At 38.5% G+C, this 16101-nt stretch overlaps 1 protein-coding gene across 9 annotated transcripts in view; it reads left to right on the plus strand.

Annotated features, from left to right (window-relative positions):
• grip2b (glutamate receptor interacting protein 2b) overlaps positions 1-16101 on the plus strand; it is a 355529-nt gene that overhangs the window by 296179 nt on the left and 43249 nt on the right. For 4 of the 9 annotated variants that reach the window (XM_074668264.1, XM_074668256.1, XM_074668305.1 and 1 more), the window contains exons 2-6: positions 4382-4459; positions 11747-11882; positions 11965-12110; positions 12308-12427; positions 14421-14496. In XM_074668264.1, the coding sequence (XP_074524365.1) occupies positions 4382-4459; positions 11747-11882; positions 11965-12110; positions 12308-12427; positions 14421-14496 (556 nt within the window). The remainder of the gene's footprint in view (positions 1-4381; positions 4460-11746; positions 11883-11964; positions 12111-12307; positions 12428-14420; positions 14497-16101) is intronic. The other 5 variants (XM_074668291.1, XM_074668282.1, XM_074668313.1 and 2 more) reach the window with 2 other exon arrangements.

Genomic DNA, 16101 nt, shown 5'->3' on the forward strand with positions numbered 1-16101 from the left:
ATCGCTAAACTCCAACAACTACGGCCTCCTTTCCTCCGTCACTGCTGGAGACAGACCATCAGCAGAGGGAGGAGGAAGACGACAGGAGGATGTGAGAGGAGGGTGTGGAGCAGGAGCCTCATTGGTCAACGCAGCTGTCAGTCATGATGCCACACCCCCTCCTTTAAACATTAAAAAACTGATTAAAAGTTAACTTCTCCAAATGATGAAGACTCTGCTGTTAGTTTTGCAGCCAGCCACCAGGGGGAGCTCTAAATGTTTTGGCTTCACTTTCAGAGAGCAGCTGTACTGTCCACTTCACAGTCTTTAAAAGGAATCACACAGTTTTTTAACGTCCAGCAGAGGAAAATGGCTTAAATATCGAGTTTGTTGTTTCAAACCTGAATCTGAACTCAGATATTTTCATTTTTCATGCATACATTTTTTTTTTTCTAGACAAGAAAGTTTTTTGAATTTATCAAACTTTACATTAGATGTTTTTTTTTTATTTGTAATAAATTTGCCAAAATGTGAACTATTTGCTAAAATTGCTAAAATTAACATGTATCCAAAAAAAAGGAAATTACACAGAAAATGCAAAAATTGCAAAAAAACTAAAATTCTAAAAAAAATTTTAACATTTTAAAAAAGTGCGGAAATTGCAAAAAAAATGCAGATTAAAAAAAAATAAAATTGTAAAAATTTTGCAAAAAAATAAATTTAAAATAATTTCAAAATTTTCAAAACGTGCAAAATTGCAAAAAAAACTCAAATTTTAAACATTGTGGAAGCATTTTAAAAAAGTGCTGAAATTGCAAAAAAATTGCAGATTAAAAAAATGAAACTGTAAAAAGTTTGCAAAAAAATTAATGTAAAATATTTTTAAAAATTTCAAAACATGCAAAATTCAAATGAAATTGAAATTTAATATATTTGCAAAAATGTAATAAAAAAATCTTTTAATTTACTTGAATTTTTAACATAAATTGAAAATATCACTTAACTCATCTTTTCTTGTTTGTTTGGTAATGTCTTTCCACATATCAATTATGTATATTAATCCAGCACGTTGTCAGTTAAATGAATCCATCCACACAGAATTAAAATCAGTATTTTCTTCCAGATTAGTCTTTTTGTAGATGTAGTTATCTTCCCAGGGCTGTAAAACTTGAGGTTAGCCACAGGTGCATGGAAAGTTGGTGGGCTGTTGATGTTGTAGGAGGTGAAGTAGAGCGGTGGCAGGCTTTATTGACAGATGGGATGAAGATTTAGTTCAACTAAACGTTAACACAGGATTTTATTTAGTGTCAGTGTCTTTAATCATCAATACCCTCTGGAAGAAAAATAACTATTCTTTATTTCTATCATATTTTTTAAAGCTACAAGGAGACACTGCAGAGGAGACAAAGGGCCACATGAGGCTCCAGAGCTGCAGGTTGTCTGATTCTTGGCGCTGGTTTTGGGGAGCATGGTGGGCGTAATTAAAGTAAGACTTAAAAGCAGAAGGTGATGGTGTATCATGACTCTTGCTTTAACACGGCACATTTGTCAGAGACGCTGATGTTTGAGCTGCGGTGTAATCGTCCCTGATTAAAATGACACTTCTGGAGTAGGACATGAAAGTATCTGAAGTGGTTAATGAATTGTTAACGTCCCCTCCCTGGTTGAAGCTGCAGCAGAGGTTGTAAAGTAGGACACAGCCGCTCTCCTCAGAGCCCAAACAACAACAGGCTCGGCTCCACGGCTGCTGTCAAACTCAGTTAGCGGCTGCTGTTTGCAAAGGGCCTAATATCCTGAGCTGTGGAATATGGATGAGGCTGTAAAACCTGGGATAAAATCTGAAAGTGCTCAGGAATAAATGCTCATCGTACCGTTTAGAGTTAATATGAAGGAGCATAAGTCAGGGGACAGGAAAGGTGACGGACTGAGCTCCTCTGATGGGATCTTTACAGAGGTCTGTTTTCAGAGCGACGGTCATGTTAGCTCAGTTTGTAAAGAGACGCAGTGAAAACTGAAGCCAAACGGCATCATGAAGCCCAGCTCACAGGAAGTAATGAGTGTTTGTAGCCCGTGCAGTTTATTCAGCGCTCCTAAATGGACGGACACATGTGGTGATCTGAGCTGAACTGAATTTATGACTTAATCAAATATTAAAACCCTCACCCGGCTCTGCCAGAGACAATAAACCGGGACATCTGTTCCCCCCTGTGACACACAACAATGACGGCGTCCCTTCCTGCGTCCAGCTCCTCATCCACACACGGCGTCTCTCTGTGTTGATCAGCAGAGACGCTCCGTGGGGAAATCTTTCCTGAATGTAACCGTTGAATAGCGTCGCTCTTGGGAGAGGTTTCTGATGTGTCTTTAATACACAGATCTGTAAGGAGGACAGGCTCTGAACCAGCCTGTAGGGGGAGCAGTTCATTTATGGAGACCCACCTGTTCACAGGAAAGGAAACGTCAGTCTGAGAGACTTTAAAATCCTCATAAAGGATGAACAGGTGTACCATCAGGTTCCTGGATCAGCTTCATTTGTTCTCAGTGCTTCACTCTGTCAGCCTCAGACCTGTTGGTGTTTGACACTTTACAAAACAGGAAGACATCCTGTGTTAGAGAGGAGACACAAAGACCGGGGTTTGTGTTTTTGGGTTCTTTTTTTTATAACACTAACAATACCTGAGACGTTGTTTGTCACTCAGCTTATACGGCAAACTATAGAAAGGTTGGTAGGATGGGCGATTGCGGGGGTTGATTGATCAGTTGGTTGGTTCTTAAGTTGATTGTTTGGTTGGTTGGTTCTTAAGTTGATTGATTGATTGATTGATTGATTGGTTGGTTGGTTGGTTGGTTGGTTGGTTGGTTGGTCTGTTTGATGATTCTTTCTTTGGTTGATTTCTTTATGTATTGTATAGTCTTTTGGTAGTTCTCTACATGGTTGGTTCTTTGGTTGATTGGTCGTTTGGTTGGTCCTTTAGATGATTTGTCCGTTGGTTAATTGGTTGGTTGGTTGGTTGGTTGGTTGGGTGGTTGGTTGGTTGGTTGGTTGGTTGGTTGGTTGGTTGGTCTGTTTGATGATTCTTTCTTTGGTTGATTTCTTTATGTATTGTATTGTCTGTTGGTAGTTCTCTACATAGTTGGTTCTTTGGTTGATTGGTCGTTTAGTTGGTCCTTTAGATGATTTGTCCGTTGGTTAATTGGTTAATTGGTTGGTTGGTTGGTTGGTTGGTTGGTTGGTTGGGTGGTTGGTTGGTTGGGTGGTTGGTTGGTTGGTTGGTTGGTTGGTTGGTCTGTTTGATGATTCTTTCTTTGGTTGATTTCTTTATGTATTGTATTGTCTTTTGGTAGTTCTCTACATAGTTGGTTCTTTGGTTGATTGGTCGTTTGGTTGGTCCTTTAGATGATTTGTCCGTTGGTTGGTTGGGTGGTTGTTTGGGTGGTTAATTGGTTGGTTGGTTGGTTGGTTGGTTGGGTGGTTGGTTGGTTGGTTGGTTGGTTGGTTGGTTGGGTGGTTGGTTGGTTGGTTGGTTGGTTGGTTGGTTGGTTGGTTGGCTGGTTGGTTGGTTGAGTGGTTGAGTAGTTGGTCCATTTGATGATTTTTTCTTTGGCTGATCCGTGGTCTGTTGGATGGTTTGGTTCTTTGGTTCTGTGGTTTATTAGTTGGGTATTTTAGTTGGTTGGTTGGTTCGTTAGTTGGCCGGTTGATGCTGAGGTTGAGTGGTTGGTCTGTTTAATGTTTTTTCTTTGGATGATCTGTTGGTCTACTGGTTTGTTGGTTCTTTTGTTGGGTCAGTGGTTGGTCCATTCTCCTTTGGTTGATGTATTTATCTATCTTATGGTCTGTTGGATGGTTTATTTTGTCCCTGTGTTGGTTGATTCTTTTGTTGGTCTGTTGGTGTACTGGGTGTTTTTTAGTCGGTTGGTTTGTTGGTTGGCCATTGTTTTGGATGGAGGGTTGGTTGGTTGGAGGTTGTTTTGTCAGCTGGCTTCTTGGATGGTTGCTCCGGGTCCAGTTTCCTCACAGTTTATTCCCACGCTGTGATCCTCTATTCAAGTCCATCCGTTCCCCATGCAATGCTCATATGTTCCAGTATTTACCAAGAGACATCTTCTCATGAGTTTTTTTTCCCTGATAGATTATTGTTATTATTGAAATAATTAATTTCCTTCTGTTTGGGGGTGGGGACTTGTTTCTCCTCTGAAGTGAAGGTCGAAAGATTGGTCATTTTCTTGTTATGGTTACTAAAGCCTACGACATGTGACTGTTTCTCTCTTTATGAAGAAAACCTGTTAAACTTGAGGTGTTTCACCAAATAAAGACGTTGTTTTCTGAAACGCTTTAAGACTTTATGAATCATTAAAAACACGAGGTTTTAATCTTTTCTTCTGCCTGTGCTCTCTGCAGATGACGGGCCCTACGGGAAAACTAAGGATATATCTGGTCCAGAGCACAACATGGCCTCCAGGAGACACAGTATACCAGGTATGTTATTTATTTATACTCAGTCTGTCACAGCGTCAGTCAGACAGCAGGTTTTAGGTCTGATCCGTCTGTAAATCATAAAATTTGATTCAGAGTTTGTTTTTATCGTCTCATGGATTCAGACGATGGGAACGTCTTCCTCAAACTAAATTTCTCTTCATCTCCTCACACTTCAGACTAATCTGCTCTTTGAGTTTCCCATGAACTCTTTCTGTCTGACTTTATCTTTTATTCCTTCGTCCTTTGTTCTCCTTCTGGATGTTTCCTCCCCGCTCGGTTACATAACTCCGTCTGCTCCCTCGCCACCTTTCTTCAAAGTGAAACAATTACAGCACTTTTCTCTGTCACCGTCCTGTCTGCTGCTGATTCCTCGATGCTCTTATTTGACATGAGTGTGTGTGTGTGTGTGTGAATGTGTGTGTGTGTGTGAGACTGAATATATTTGCTCTTTTTCCATTTGCCTGATCACCGCTGAGGGTGTGATAGCGTTCCTCGCCTCTCTGTTTAACATCGTTTGGAGAGTTTCCTCCTCAGGATCATAAAACTGCTCTGGTGTGTTTCCTCTTCTCTTAGCGTCGAGCTGAGGAGGTAGATTAAACTTTATGAATCTCATCGCGCTTCGTTTCTGCGTCTTCTGAGGGAAAAACTCGTTTGGTGGTGGAAAATATTCACGCCACCAGACGACATTTGTAAAAGCTTTGATGCTTTTATGCAAATACGAGCGGCACAATGACTAATGAATGAGTGCTCTCTGCAGATAATGTGCTCCAGTCTGTGTGTGTGTGTGTGTGTGTGTGTGTGTGTGTGTGTGTGTGTGTGTGTGTGTGTGTTTGCCTGTTGGGACATGTGTGTGTGTAACACCCAGCAGAGATAACCGTGCTCTGCAGCACCTCAGCGATCCTCCGTGTCGCCTCAGAGATTTACTTAATCTCACCATCCATCACATCAGAGCCCCAACACACCTGTGTGTGAGTGTGTGTTTAAGTGTGTGTGTGGATAAAAATTACACACAGATAAATGAGGGTGATGCATCACTCCCAGATCAGTTCCTGTAAGCATGGCGTGTTCATGTATGCACGTCAAAATGAGACGATACAACACGCTTTCTGTCGTATCCATCGTGTTTCACCTGCAGATATTTCTGCTCTGAAGTTTAACAAACTACGAGTGATCTGTCTGTGTCTGTCTAAACCAAGGGTCTTCAACCTGCGGCTCTGGACCCTCAAGTGGCCCTTTGGCTCCTTGTAGCTTTAAAAAATATGATAGAAATAAAGACTTGTTATTTTTCTTACAGAGGGTATTGATGTTTAAAGACACTGAAACTATATAAAATAATGCATTAACCTTATTTTTTTAAACTAAGTTTTGATCGAATCTGTCACTAAAGCTTTCAATTTTTTTTTTTAAATTTTTGTATATTTTTTTATTTAATTTTTTAAACGTTTTTTAATATTAAAAAAATGCACATTTCAATATTTTCAATTTCTGCACATTTTTTCAAATTATGTAAGTTCCATTAAAGATATAGTTTGTTTTAATTTTTTTTAATACTTTTTGAAAATGTAACAATTAAAAAAATATGTTGTTTTTTTTTTATTTAGAATTAAAAATTTAACAATATTTTTTTTGCAAATTTATAAAATTTTGGAAATCTGTGAACTTTTTTGAAAAAAATAACTTTTGCACCTTTTTTTAATTCCCCTTTTTCAATTTCAAATTTCTGGGAAAGAAATTTTCGAAAAATGTTCAATTATGTGAAACTGTATTAATTTTGCAAATTTATGAAATGTTTTACGTAACAAATTCTTTTGTTTTTTAATGAATATTTGCAAATGTATTTAAAATGAAAAATACTATGAAATCACATGAACAATATCATAAACTACAAAAAAGTCTTGTATAGATAAATTTTTCACAATTTTTGGGGTCCGATTCAATTCAAATTTTTGCAGGATCTTTGACAGTGGGGAAAATAAGTATTGAAAGCGTCAACTTTTTTCTCATCACATTTATTTCCAAAGCTGCAATTCAAACAAAATTTCTCCCAGACATTGGTATTAACTGAAATAATCCACACATGAAAAGAAATCACAACGTTCAGGTCCATAAATAATGATTATGGTGAATTAAGTACGATAACACAGGAAAAAAGGATTGAACACGCTAACTGAGACTCATCTAATACTTAGTGGAGAAGCCTTTGTTTGCAATGACAGCTTCCAGAAGCTTCTTGTATGTTTGAACTAATGGCCCACACTGCTCAGGTGTGATTTTGGCCTATTCCTCTGCACAGATTGTCTTTAAATCTGGAATATTCTTTGGTGCCCTCTGGTGAACCCTTTTCCCACATCTCATCTTCATCATCCTGGTGGATGGCAGCAGATTCAGATCAAGAATTTCCCCATACATGGCTCCATTCATTGCTCCGTCAGTTATATGAAGTTTGCCAACACCATGAGATGAGAAACAACCCCATGCCATGATGCTTCACCTCCAAACTTCACTGTTGGTGTAGTGTTTTTTGGCTGATGTGCAGAGCCATTTCTCCTCCAAACATGGTCTGTAGTATGACAGCCCAAAAGTTCAGTTTTGGTCTCATCTGACCAGACAACATTCTCCCAGTATTCTACAGGCTTGGCAAGATGCTGTTTAGCAAACTTTAAACCAGCTTCAACATGCCTTTTCTTGAGGAATGGAGTCTTGTGGGCTGAGCGTCCATAGAGGCCATGGTGGTGGAGTGCATTGCCTGTTGTTTTCTCTGTAACCATTGTACCTGCTGCCTCCAAGTCTTTCTGGAGCACTTTCAGGGTGGTCCTTGGCTGGTTGAGTCCTCTTCTGACTATCTTTCTGACTCCCTGGTCAGAAATCTTCAAGGAGCTCCTGTGCGTGGCCTGTTGATGGTAAGGTGGTGCTTCTTCCACTTGTGAATAATGGCCCCAACGGTGCTGACTGGAATATTCAGGTGCTTTGATATAAGTCAGTAACCAGTTCCATTCTGATGCTGAGCAACAATCAGGTTGTGAATGTCTTCAGAGAGCTCTTTGCCTTTACCCATCATGAGGTGTGTGCTATTTAACTGCTTGGTGAAAAAAACACCTTTTTTATAGGACCATCAATTTGCTCTAGCCCAGCTGATGTTGGTTTGCACTAATTGGAAGTTCAAGTAATAATTACTGACAGATTTCAGGTGGTATGGTGCATTTCCTGTCCAAAGTATACAGCCTTTCCATGGTGTGTTCAATACTTTTTTCCTGTGTTATCGTACTTAATTCACCATAATCATTATTTATGGACCTGAACGTTGTGATTTCTTTTCATGTGTGGATTATTTGAGTTAATACCAATGTCTGGGAGAAATTTGGTTTGAATTGCAGCTTTGGAAATGAATGTGATGAGGAAAATGTTGAAGAGTTCAATACTTATTTTGCCCACTATAAGTGTTAAGGGTTAGGATTTGGGGTTGCATTTGAGAGTCATTTCCTGACAGATGTCACTCGTTAATGAATGATGTCTCATTTTAATCGTTAGGAAACCTAAAGCAGAGGAGTGACTAACTTACAGATGAACTGTTTCTGTGAGTTACTAAAAAACATCCAGACACTTTTCAGAAGCTGGAAACTTCAGCTCTGAATGTGTCATGAATAATATGACACTTTATTTTTATTTTCAGGCTCAATTAAATTTTATTTGTGGCGGTAAATCTGGAGACAGAAAGAGCAGAACGATGATAGAGTTGTGACACCTTCCTGTGTTTGTGACTCAGCCTGATTAGGTTTGGAGGAGTCTGGGATGAAACGACACTCAGAGACTCAGACTCTAATCTGTCTTCCTGAACTCGTGTCATGAACCTTAAACTACATAGCAGCTGGAGGAGGAAGGTGGAGTGAACTCTGCAGCTCCCGAGTCATCCCATTAGGTTGTTTACCTCGTGGAGTCTGGCTCAGGCTGAGAGGAGCTGTGAGGAAAGCTGCTCTGATATTACCATGCCTTCCTCAGTCAGCTTTAATTGAGTGTTGGGGGAATACAGAGATGTGTGGGGGGTTGTTGTCCTCTCTGGGTTCAGTCAGACCGGTCCACTGTTCCTTGATCCTTGTTGCAGAGTTCCCTTCAGGGAGGTTCAGGGGGAGGTCGAGGTTTTCCTTCAGTTACAGACCGTGAGTCAGAAACTGCTCTTAAAAATATCTCATCACCATTAAACAGAAAGAAACACATGACGAAGAGATAAATCTGAAAACAACCTCAGATTTTAATGCTGCATGGTCTCAATTCAGCTCAAATGTTTGAGGTAACTGTTACCTTTACACCAACAGGTCACCTGAACAGGTATAAAATGATCGAATGTCAAAAATAACATCTGTTTCTATCTGCATAATCCAGACTGCACCTGGAAACTTCTGTGATTGAATCCAGAAGTTTCTACAGAGGGATCCATGAACTCAAAGACAGCTTAAGGGTTTATAGTGACCTGTAATGTCTGTGTTATGAAACCTGTCAGTGTTTGTTTTAAGGTAACCCTGAGGGTTTTAGCTAGGGCTGAACAATTAATCAAATTTAAACCAACTTCACAATGTAACAGAGTGCAATTTTCAAATCGCCGAGTCTGTAATTTAAAAAAATAAAGTTTAAAAAAAGTTTTTTTCTGGCTAAAATATTACACGTTTAAAAGGCTTGAAGTTAAATCAATCAGTCAATATTCTTCTGTGATCGTGATGGTTAAATAAAGATATATTACATGTATGAAGTTGCGCTTCAATCTACTTTATTGTATCATAACATGTAGGCCTGGCCTTCATACTATAGAATGATATAGAATGATTTATTAATTGTTTTTAGTGAATAATGCAAAAGATACCCCCTCCCAAAAAATAAAAAATAAATAAAAATAAATAAATAAATAAAATAAATTAAAATAATAATAAAAAATAAATAAATAAAAATAAAATCAACTATATAATGAAAAATAAATAAATAAATAAATAAATAATAATTAAAAAATGCTGAATCGCAATCACAATATTGGTCCAAAAAATTGCACTGAGATTATTTTCCAAAATCGTTCAGCCCTAGTTTTAGCATGTTGTTTTAAAGCTACACTTAAAAGATTTTAAACGTATATGTTGCTCCATCCAAGGTACTGATGAATGCACGGTGGCTGGTGGAGTTTTCTCTGGCTAACGTGTTGTTTGGAGTGATTTATCTGAGTTATTCATTTTATTTCTGAGCGTTTTAAATTCCTACTGCTCAAACTGTGACTGATGGCTGTGACGTTGGCGGGGGGAGGGCTGGTGATATGTAAATCAAGCTGATCCTACGTCTTGTCTTGTATTGAAGAGGAGCTCCTGAACATGAACTTTTAACCAGTGTCTACGGCCAAAGAGTTTTACGCCCACAGCAGGAAACACGTCACCACACACAGATGAACAAAGCAACTTTATCCATCGTCAATCATATATTATTTATCTTGCTCGCATTCTTCTTTTTTTTAACTTACTTACAGTAATGTTGTGGGTGGTGGGGTGGCGCCCTCTATTGGCCAGCTGCCACTGTCCTCTGTCCATGGGCTAGTGTTTTAAAAATCCCGTCCTAACCATCCTCAGTCGTCTGTTTTGAGGACCTCTGAGGCTGTTTCTGGTACTTTAAGGTTTAGTTTGAGGTACCAGAAGCTGTTTCAGGTTTTTTTGTTTTGTTTTTTTGTGTGTTTTTTTTTATTTTTTATTTTATTTTGAAAGGCACATGTGACATAACATGCCTTTGGGGAAAGGGTACAGTATACAGTACATATTCCACACGTTCAGTGTGGTTATGAAAATGATCACTGCCAATGCTTAGTTTTAATAGATGTAAGAACAAGGAGACCAGGTGAGCTGAGGAGGGGTCTAGATCCAAGTCTTAACTTATGTGGAATGAGACACATCAAGATTTTTGGGTTTGCATCAACCTAAACAGAAATGTTAACAAGGCAGATGGATTCACAATAAACAAAACAGTCAGATTACAGAAACTACTGCTTTCACGTAGTTTGTCCAAAATGACCAAGTCCTGAAAAAGGATTCCCTCTGACCCTTCAAAGAAAATCACGACCTCTCAAGACGATAAATATCCTGTACCATATAACGTCCTCAGTAAAGATATTGTTCAAATGTTACCATAGCTGCTCCCAGGACGGTTTGATCAACTGACAACTCCAAAAATTATGATCCAAGCAGATGTTTTACATCATGTTTGTTTGAAGAGTCGTATGTTTGTTTGAAGAGTCGTATAAGTGTCTGTTTCAGGGCGTCTTTGTCAAACCAGGAGTCAGGAGTTTCAGCAAACAGCTTCAGCAGCTCACAGGAAGCAGATCTCATAACCAGTTTAAGGTTCCCACAGCTGTACCCAAACCTCTCTGATGAGCCTATGGAGGAGCTACAGCTCCAGTTTTATGTTCCTGTTGTTGTTAGTAACAGGGTACCTCAGAGGGTCTTTACTTTGTTTTTCTTTCAGTTTCTCAGATTATTTTTTGGGTTGTTCATGTCTTTAATCAGAGAGGAGAGGACGGTGGATAGAGCAGGAAACAGGCTGAAAGCGAGGGAACAGACCACAGGCTTTTTGGAGGTTTTCTTCTGCAGCCACATCATGGTCCATTAAGCTTTTGGTTGAAGTTATCCTAAAATGTTAGATTTTCACTTCCCCTCTTACAAAACCCTTTGGCAGGAGTTTTCAGGTCCACTTAAATGTTATTCTGCAACTGTTTGACGATGATTACAGGCTCTTTTTTATTCTACATACGGTAATCCTGTTTGAGGTCCTCTAAAGTGTTTGATTTTTATGGTTCCCTGAGTCTGTTTTAAGATGGTCTTGTTGGATGTTTTGTTGTACCTTGTGTCCCATTTTTTTTCCTATGGCATCAGTGGTTTGAACCAAGAGAAAGAAGGAAAAATAAACTTTTATATTTTATATTTTGCTTTAAAAATTCTGTAAAATTATTTACATGGTAAAAAAATATTGAATAATTACCTAAACAAGGAGTTTTTTGAATTAATGAAATTGTAGAACGACCAAAAAACAAAAAAACGAAAAAACAAAAGTCTAGAGTCTCATTGGAGACCTCGAAAGTCTTTGGGTTTATCTCTCTCGTCTCTCGTCCAGAGGACAGCGACTAACCTCTTATCTCTCTGCTGTATTCTGTGTGTCTGAGTGTGTGTGTGTGTGTGTGTGTGTGTGTGTGTGTGTGTGTGTGTGTGTGTGTGTTTGTCCCTGTCTGGTGTTTGTCTACTTGTCCTTCTGTGTGTGTGTGTTTCTGCTTAGAAGCTCTGCGGGGGGTAACCATGGTGGAGCTGGTGAAGAAAGAAGGCAGCACACTGGGCCTCACCATCTCAGGAGGAACCGACAAGGACGGGAAACCGCGGGTATCCAACCTACGGCCTGGAGGACTGGCAGCTAGGTGGGTGAAACACCAACGAAGAAGGAGAGGAGGAAGGAGAGGATGCGTTCAGCTCATTTCTTTGATTCCTCTCTCTGCGCAGGAGCGACCAGCTGAACGTGGGCGACTACATCAAGTCGGTGAACGGCATCAACCTGACCAAACTGCGGCACGAAGAGATAATCAGTTTACTGAAGAACGTAGGAGAGAGAGTCCTGCTGGAGGTGGAGTATGAACTGCCCCCTACAGGTAAACACAGATCACCTGTACCTGTCTGTACCTGCACAGACAACACATTTTATTAATCTTCATTAAAGGCTAATGCACCGTTAGCATCATGTCACGTGAAACACGTGATCCAGACAGGAAGTGATGTGACTGGAGGAACAGAAGTAGATTTATCTGTGAAATGCACCATAATTACTCTCTGTTTTTGTCTCTCCAAGCACCAGACAGCAGCTCAGGGGTCATATCCAAGACAATCGACATCTGTTTGCACAAAGAGGGAAGCAGCTTTGGTTTCGTCATGAGAGGTAACCTGCACGTGTGCAGAAATACAGGAACATGTGAGCATGCCGATGTCTCTGGATCAGACGTGTTGTGGACCTTTCCTGGTCTGTTTGTGATGATCTAAACTTATTACCCGGCGACTTACTGAAGATACAAACATTTGTATTTTTTAATTAAAAAATTTGATGCAGGTTTGTTCTCATTACCGTAACTCTTCAACTATTTGGGCAAGAGAAAAAAAATCAAACGAAAAGATGAGTTTCCTGAGGATGATCTCTGACTGTTTAAGGACAAAATAAGAGGAAAAGTCTAGGTGAGCTCTATGACTTTCAACCAATCAGAATTGAGAATCTCAGTAAGATAGCCGGGTAATAAACTCATGTAACAAGCGACTTAAACAAGAAATGCATGAAAGCAAAGACTGTATTTGTGTGAACACTTTACCCCGGCTGCATGAGCATTTCTGCAGATTTGTTATGATAAGCAAATTCAATTCCTGCATTTCTAGAAGCTAATGACATCACTTCCTTTATCAGCTCCTCCTGTGAATTTTATCTGTACTAAAAGTACCTTCAATTAAAAGTCGCACGTCATGTTACATTGATGTTTTGTTTTGTTGTATGGTGTTGACTGAAGCAGGCCGTCTAGTGCAAGGGTGTTCAACCTGTGGCTCTGGAGCCTCATGCGGCTCTTTGACTCATTTGCAGTGGCTCCATGTAGCTTTAAAAAAATATCATTTAATATTTTTTTTTTTTCTTACAGAAGGTATTGATATCCATATCCAATATCCATCATATTTTGAAATAAAGCTTTCAAATTCAGAAAAAAAATACAATTTATTATTTTTATAAATTGCTGCTTATTTTTTTTTTCAAATTATTTCAAATTATTATTTAAAAAAAAAAAAAAAAAAACTTCTGCCAATTTTGGGGAATTTTTTACATTTTTTGAAAATCAAGCAAAATTTATGAAATAACAGTTTCATAATTTTTATATTTTTGCAAATTTATGAAATTTGGGGAAAAAAAAAAATGTTTATTTTGGAAAAAAAAATTGAAATTGCACTTTTTTTTTTTTTACAATTTGCACCTTCTTGAAATAAATAAATATAAATTTTGCAAGTCCATGAAATTTATGTTTGACATTTCTTTCTTTTTAATATCTGCAAATTTATTGAAAATCGAAATTCTAAGACATCACATATTCAACTTATAAACACCAAAAACTTCTTGTTCAGATAATTTTTCACAAGGTTTTTACTATGAAAAGTTTTTTATCCACTTTTTTGTCTTTATTGTGAAGATAAAGTAGATTTTGTTTCTCCTGAATGACTTTAATCCAGGTGAGCTGAGGAAAAATGGCTCCTATAGAAGTAAAGGTTGCAGGCCCCTGCTCTAGTGTCTCAAAGTCGTTATAGCAATGCTTTGAGTTATTTGGAACCTTGAGCTTGCCGTAGTTATGCTGAAGTCAGCCATGAGCCTGCAGTAACTTTTTCCTCTATTGCCCTGGTTATAAAACATTTACCTGCTAGTTTTCAGTATTGTTTACAGAGAGTAGCTGTGATATGTTTCTGTGATGAAGGTTGATTAATGATGGGTATCGATAAGATTTTATTGATGCTGTTGTCCTTATCGATTCTGCTTATGAATCCAATTCTTTATGGATTAATTCATCAATTCCTCCTGTGAAATTTCTCTGTACAAAAACTTGTTTTACAGCTTTTCTGTGTCAACAACATTTAATCTAGTTTATAAGTAAATATGAGATTTGTCACTGGATCTGGGACACGTTAGCTAACTGCTAAGCCATGATAGCAGCAGCAGACTAATCAACGTAAGGTCCGGCAGCTCCAGCATAATGTAAAGAGTCGATGAGGGAATCATAAGCATGATGGCTATAGAAATCAATGGATTTAAATATTTCTTATCATTATTAACATGTAGATGTTCCAACAAGGGAATCCCTTAGCATAAAGGCTAATGACGTCTATGTGAAAGTTTAATGTTCAGTGCACAGATGCTTTAGCTCTGCGCTGCCTTCTGTCTGCAGGTGGAACCCACGAGGACTGGCACAAGTCTCGCCCCCTGGTGGTCACCTACGTCAGGCCGGGAGGTCCTGCAGACAGGTAGGGACTCCTCAAACATTAAGCTGTAAGCACGGGGTAAAAAGCAGGAAGTTGAGTCTGGAAAAAATCTGAAAAGCCAGACGAACGCGGGCATGAACAGCTGCTCAGCTCGGCCACTTCCAGCTCAGAGTCTGAGAGACGTTTCTGTGCCTCGGTGCGCGTACACCCTGAGGATAACGGTGTCATTTCTGGTGTCTGTCAGCGCTGTGTTGACAGTTATGTGTTACTCACAGCTGCAGCAGCTTGAATCATCTCAGATCCCTTTAATGTTGTCATCCTGCGTCTGTCTCAGTCTCCATGTTGGAGAAATAATCCATGACATCTTCATGTAAATGTCAGCTTTGTGACTGCTCCACTGATGAGCAGGGATTCAACCTTCTGAGGATCTGATGAGTCAATTCTTCAACGTTTAAAATACTCTGCTGCAGAGGAAACAAGCTTTTTACCATCCAGGGGCAGAGATGACATCATTTTTCCTCCAGAAGAGCATCTTCACTTGATTTACTGCTCAGATAAATCTCAGTTTTTCTCCCACTGGTGTTTTAGGAAACTCTTGTTTTAGCCTCTGTCTGAAACACTTTGTTTTAGCTGCTGTGTCTTTAAGGCTCCCTGCTCCTCAAACCCCCTTCTCTCTGATTGGCCAGCCCTCTGGAGGCCTGTTGAGGGAGGAGCTTTGGGCCAACCTTGGTGTTTGAGGTCCTGACCCTCCAATGTGTCAGGAAACAAAGAGGGTCTTTATAAGATCTGATTTATTTATCTATTTATTTATTTATCTATTTATTTATTTATTTATTTATTTATTTATTTATTTATTAATTTATTTATTTATTTATTTATTTATGTATTTATTTATTTATTTATTTATCTATTTTTTTTATTTTATTTTATTATTATTATTTGTATTATTAGTATTACATCTTATTTATTTTTGTTATTTTTTTATTTATTTATTCATTTATTATTAATATTATTATTGTTATTTTTTATTTTTTATTTATTTATTTTATTATTATTATTATTATTATTATTATTATTATTATTATTATTATTATTATTATTATTATTATTATTATTATTATTATTATTTATTTTTGTAGAAAATAGCATTTTTAAAAGTTTGTGGATTCAGTCCCAACATCTGTTACTTTCTATCTGTGTTGCTCTTTAAGTTTTAATGAGTCTCTGTGTTTCCTGACCAGACTTTTTGCTCATTGCAGACTTTGAGTGTCTGATGATTAATTTTTGTGGCACTTTTGAAGTGGTGAGTGAAAACTGTGTCAGATTGTGTCCGGCAGCAGCTCGGCGTCTTCTCTCTGCAGGAGGGAAATGCTTTGATTGGTTTTCTTCCAGGGGAGGAAATGCACATTAGTTTTCCTTCATTATTCATTTGTGCCCAGTTGAACAAGTGTAACCAATCTCTTCAGAGCTCCAATCATTTCCATCGTGTGTTTTCCTGTGAACTCATCACAAACAGCAGCTTGATCAGAGCCTGTTTCTTCAGATACGACGCCGCAGGGAGCCAGGACGTAACTTCTGCAGGCTCTGTGTTTGGAGATGACGTTGAAAGTGACGTAAAGTTGTGCTCATAACTTCATACACCAAGGC

Source organism: Halichoeres trimaculatus, unplaced genomic scaffold (genome assembly GCF_033239565.1).
Source record: "Halichoeres trimaculatus isolate MK-OKI-2021-1 unplaced genomic scaffold, fHalTri1.1 fHalTri1_scaffold_1, whole genome shotgun sequence".
NCBI classification, from domain to species: domain Eukaryota; kingdom Metazoa; phylum Chordata; class Actinopteri; order Labriformes; family Labridae; genus Halichoeres; species Halichoeres trimaculatus.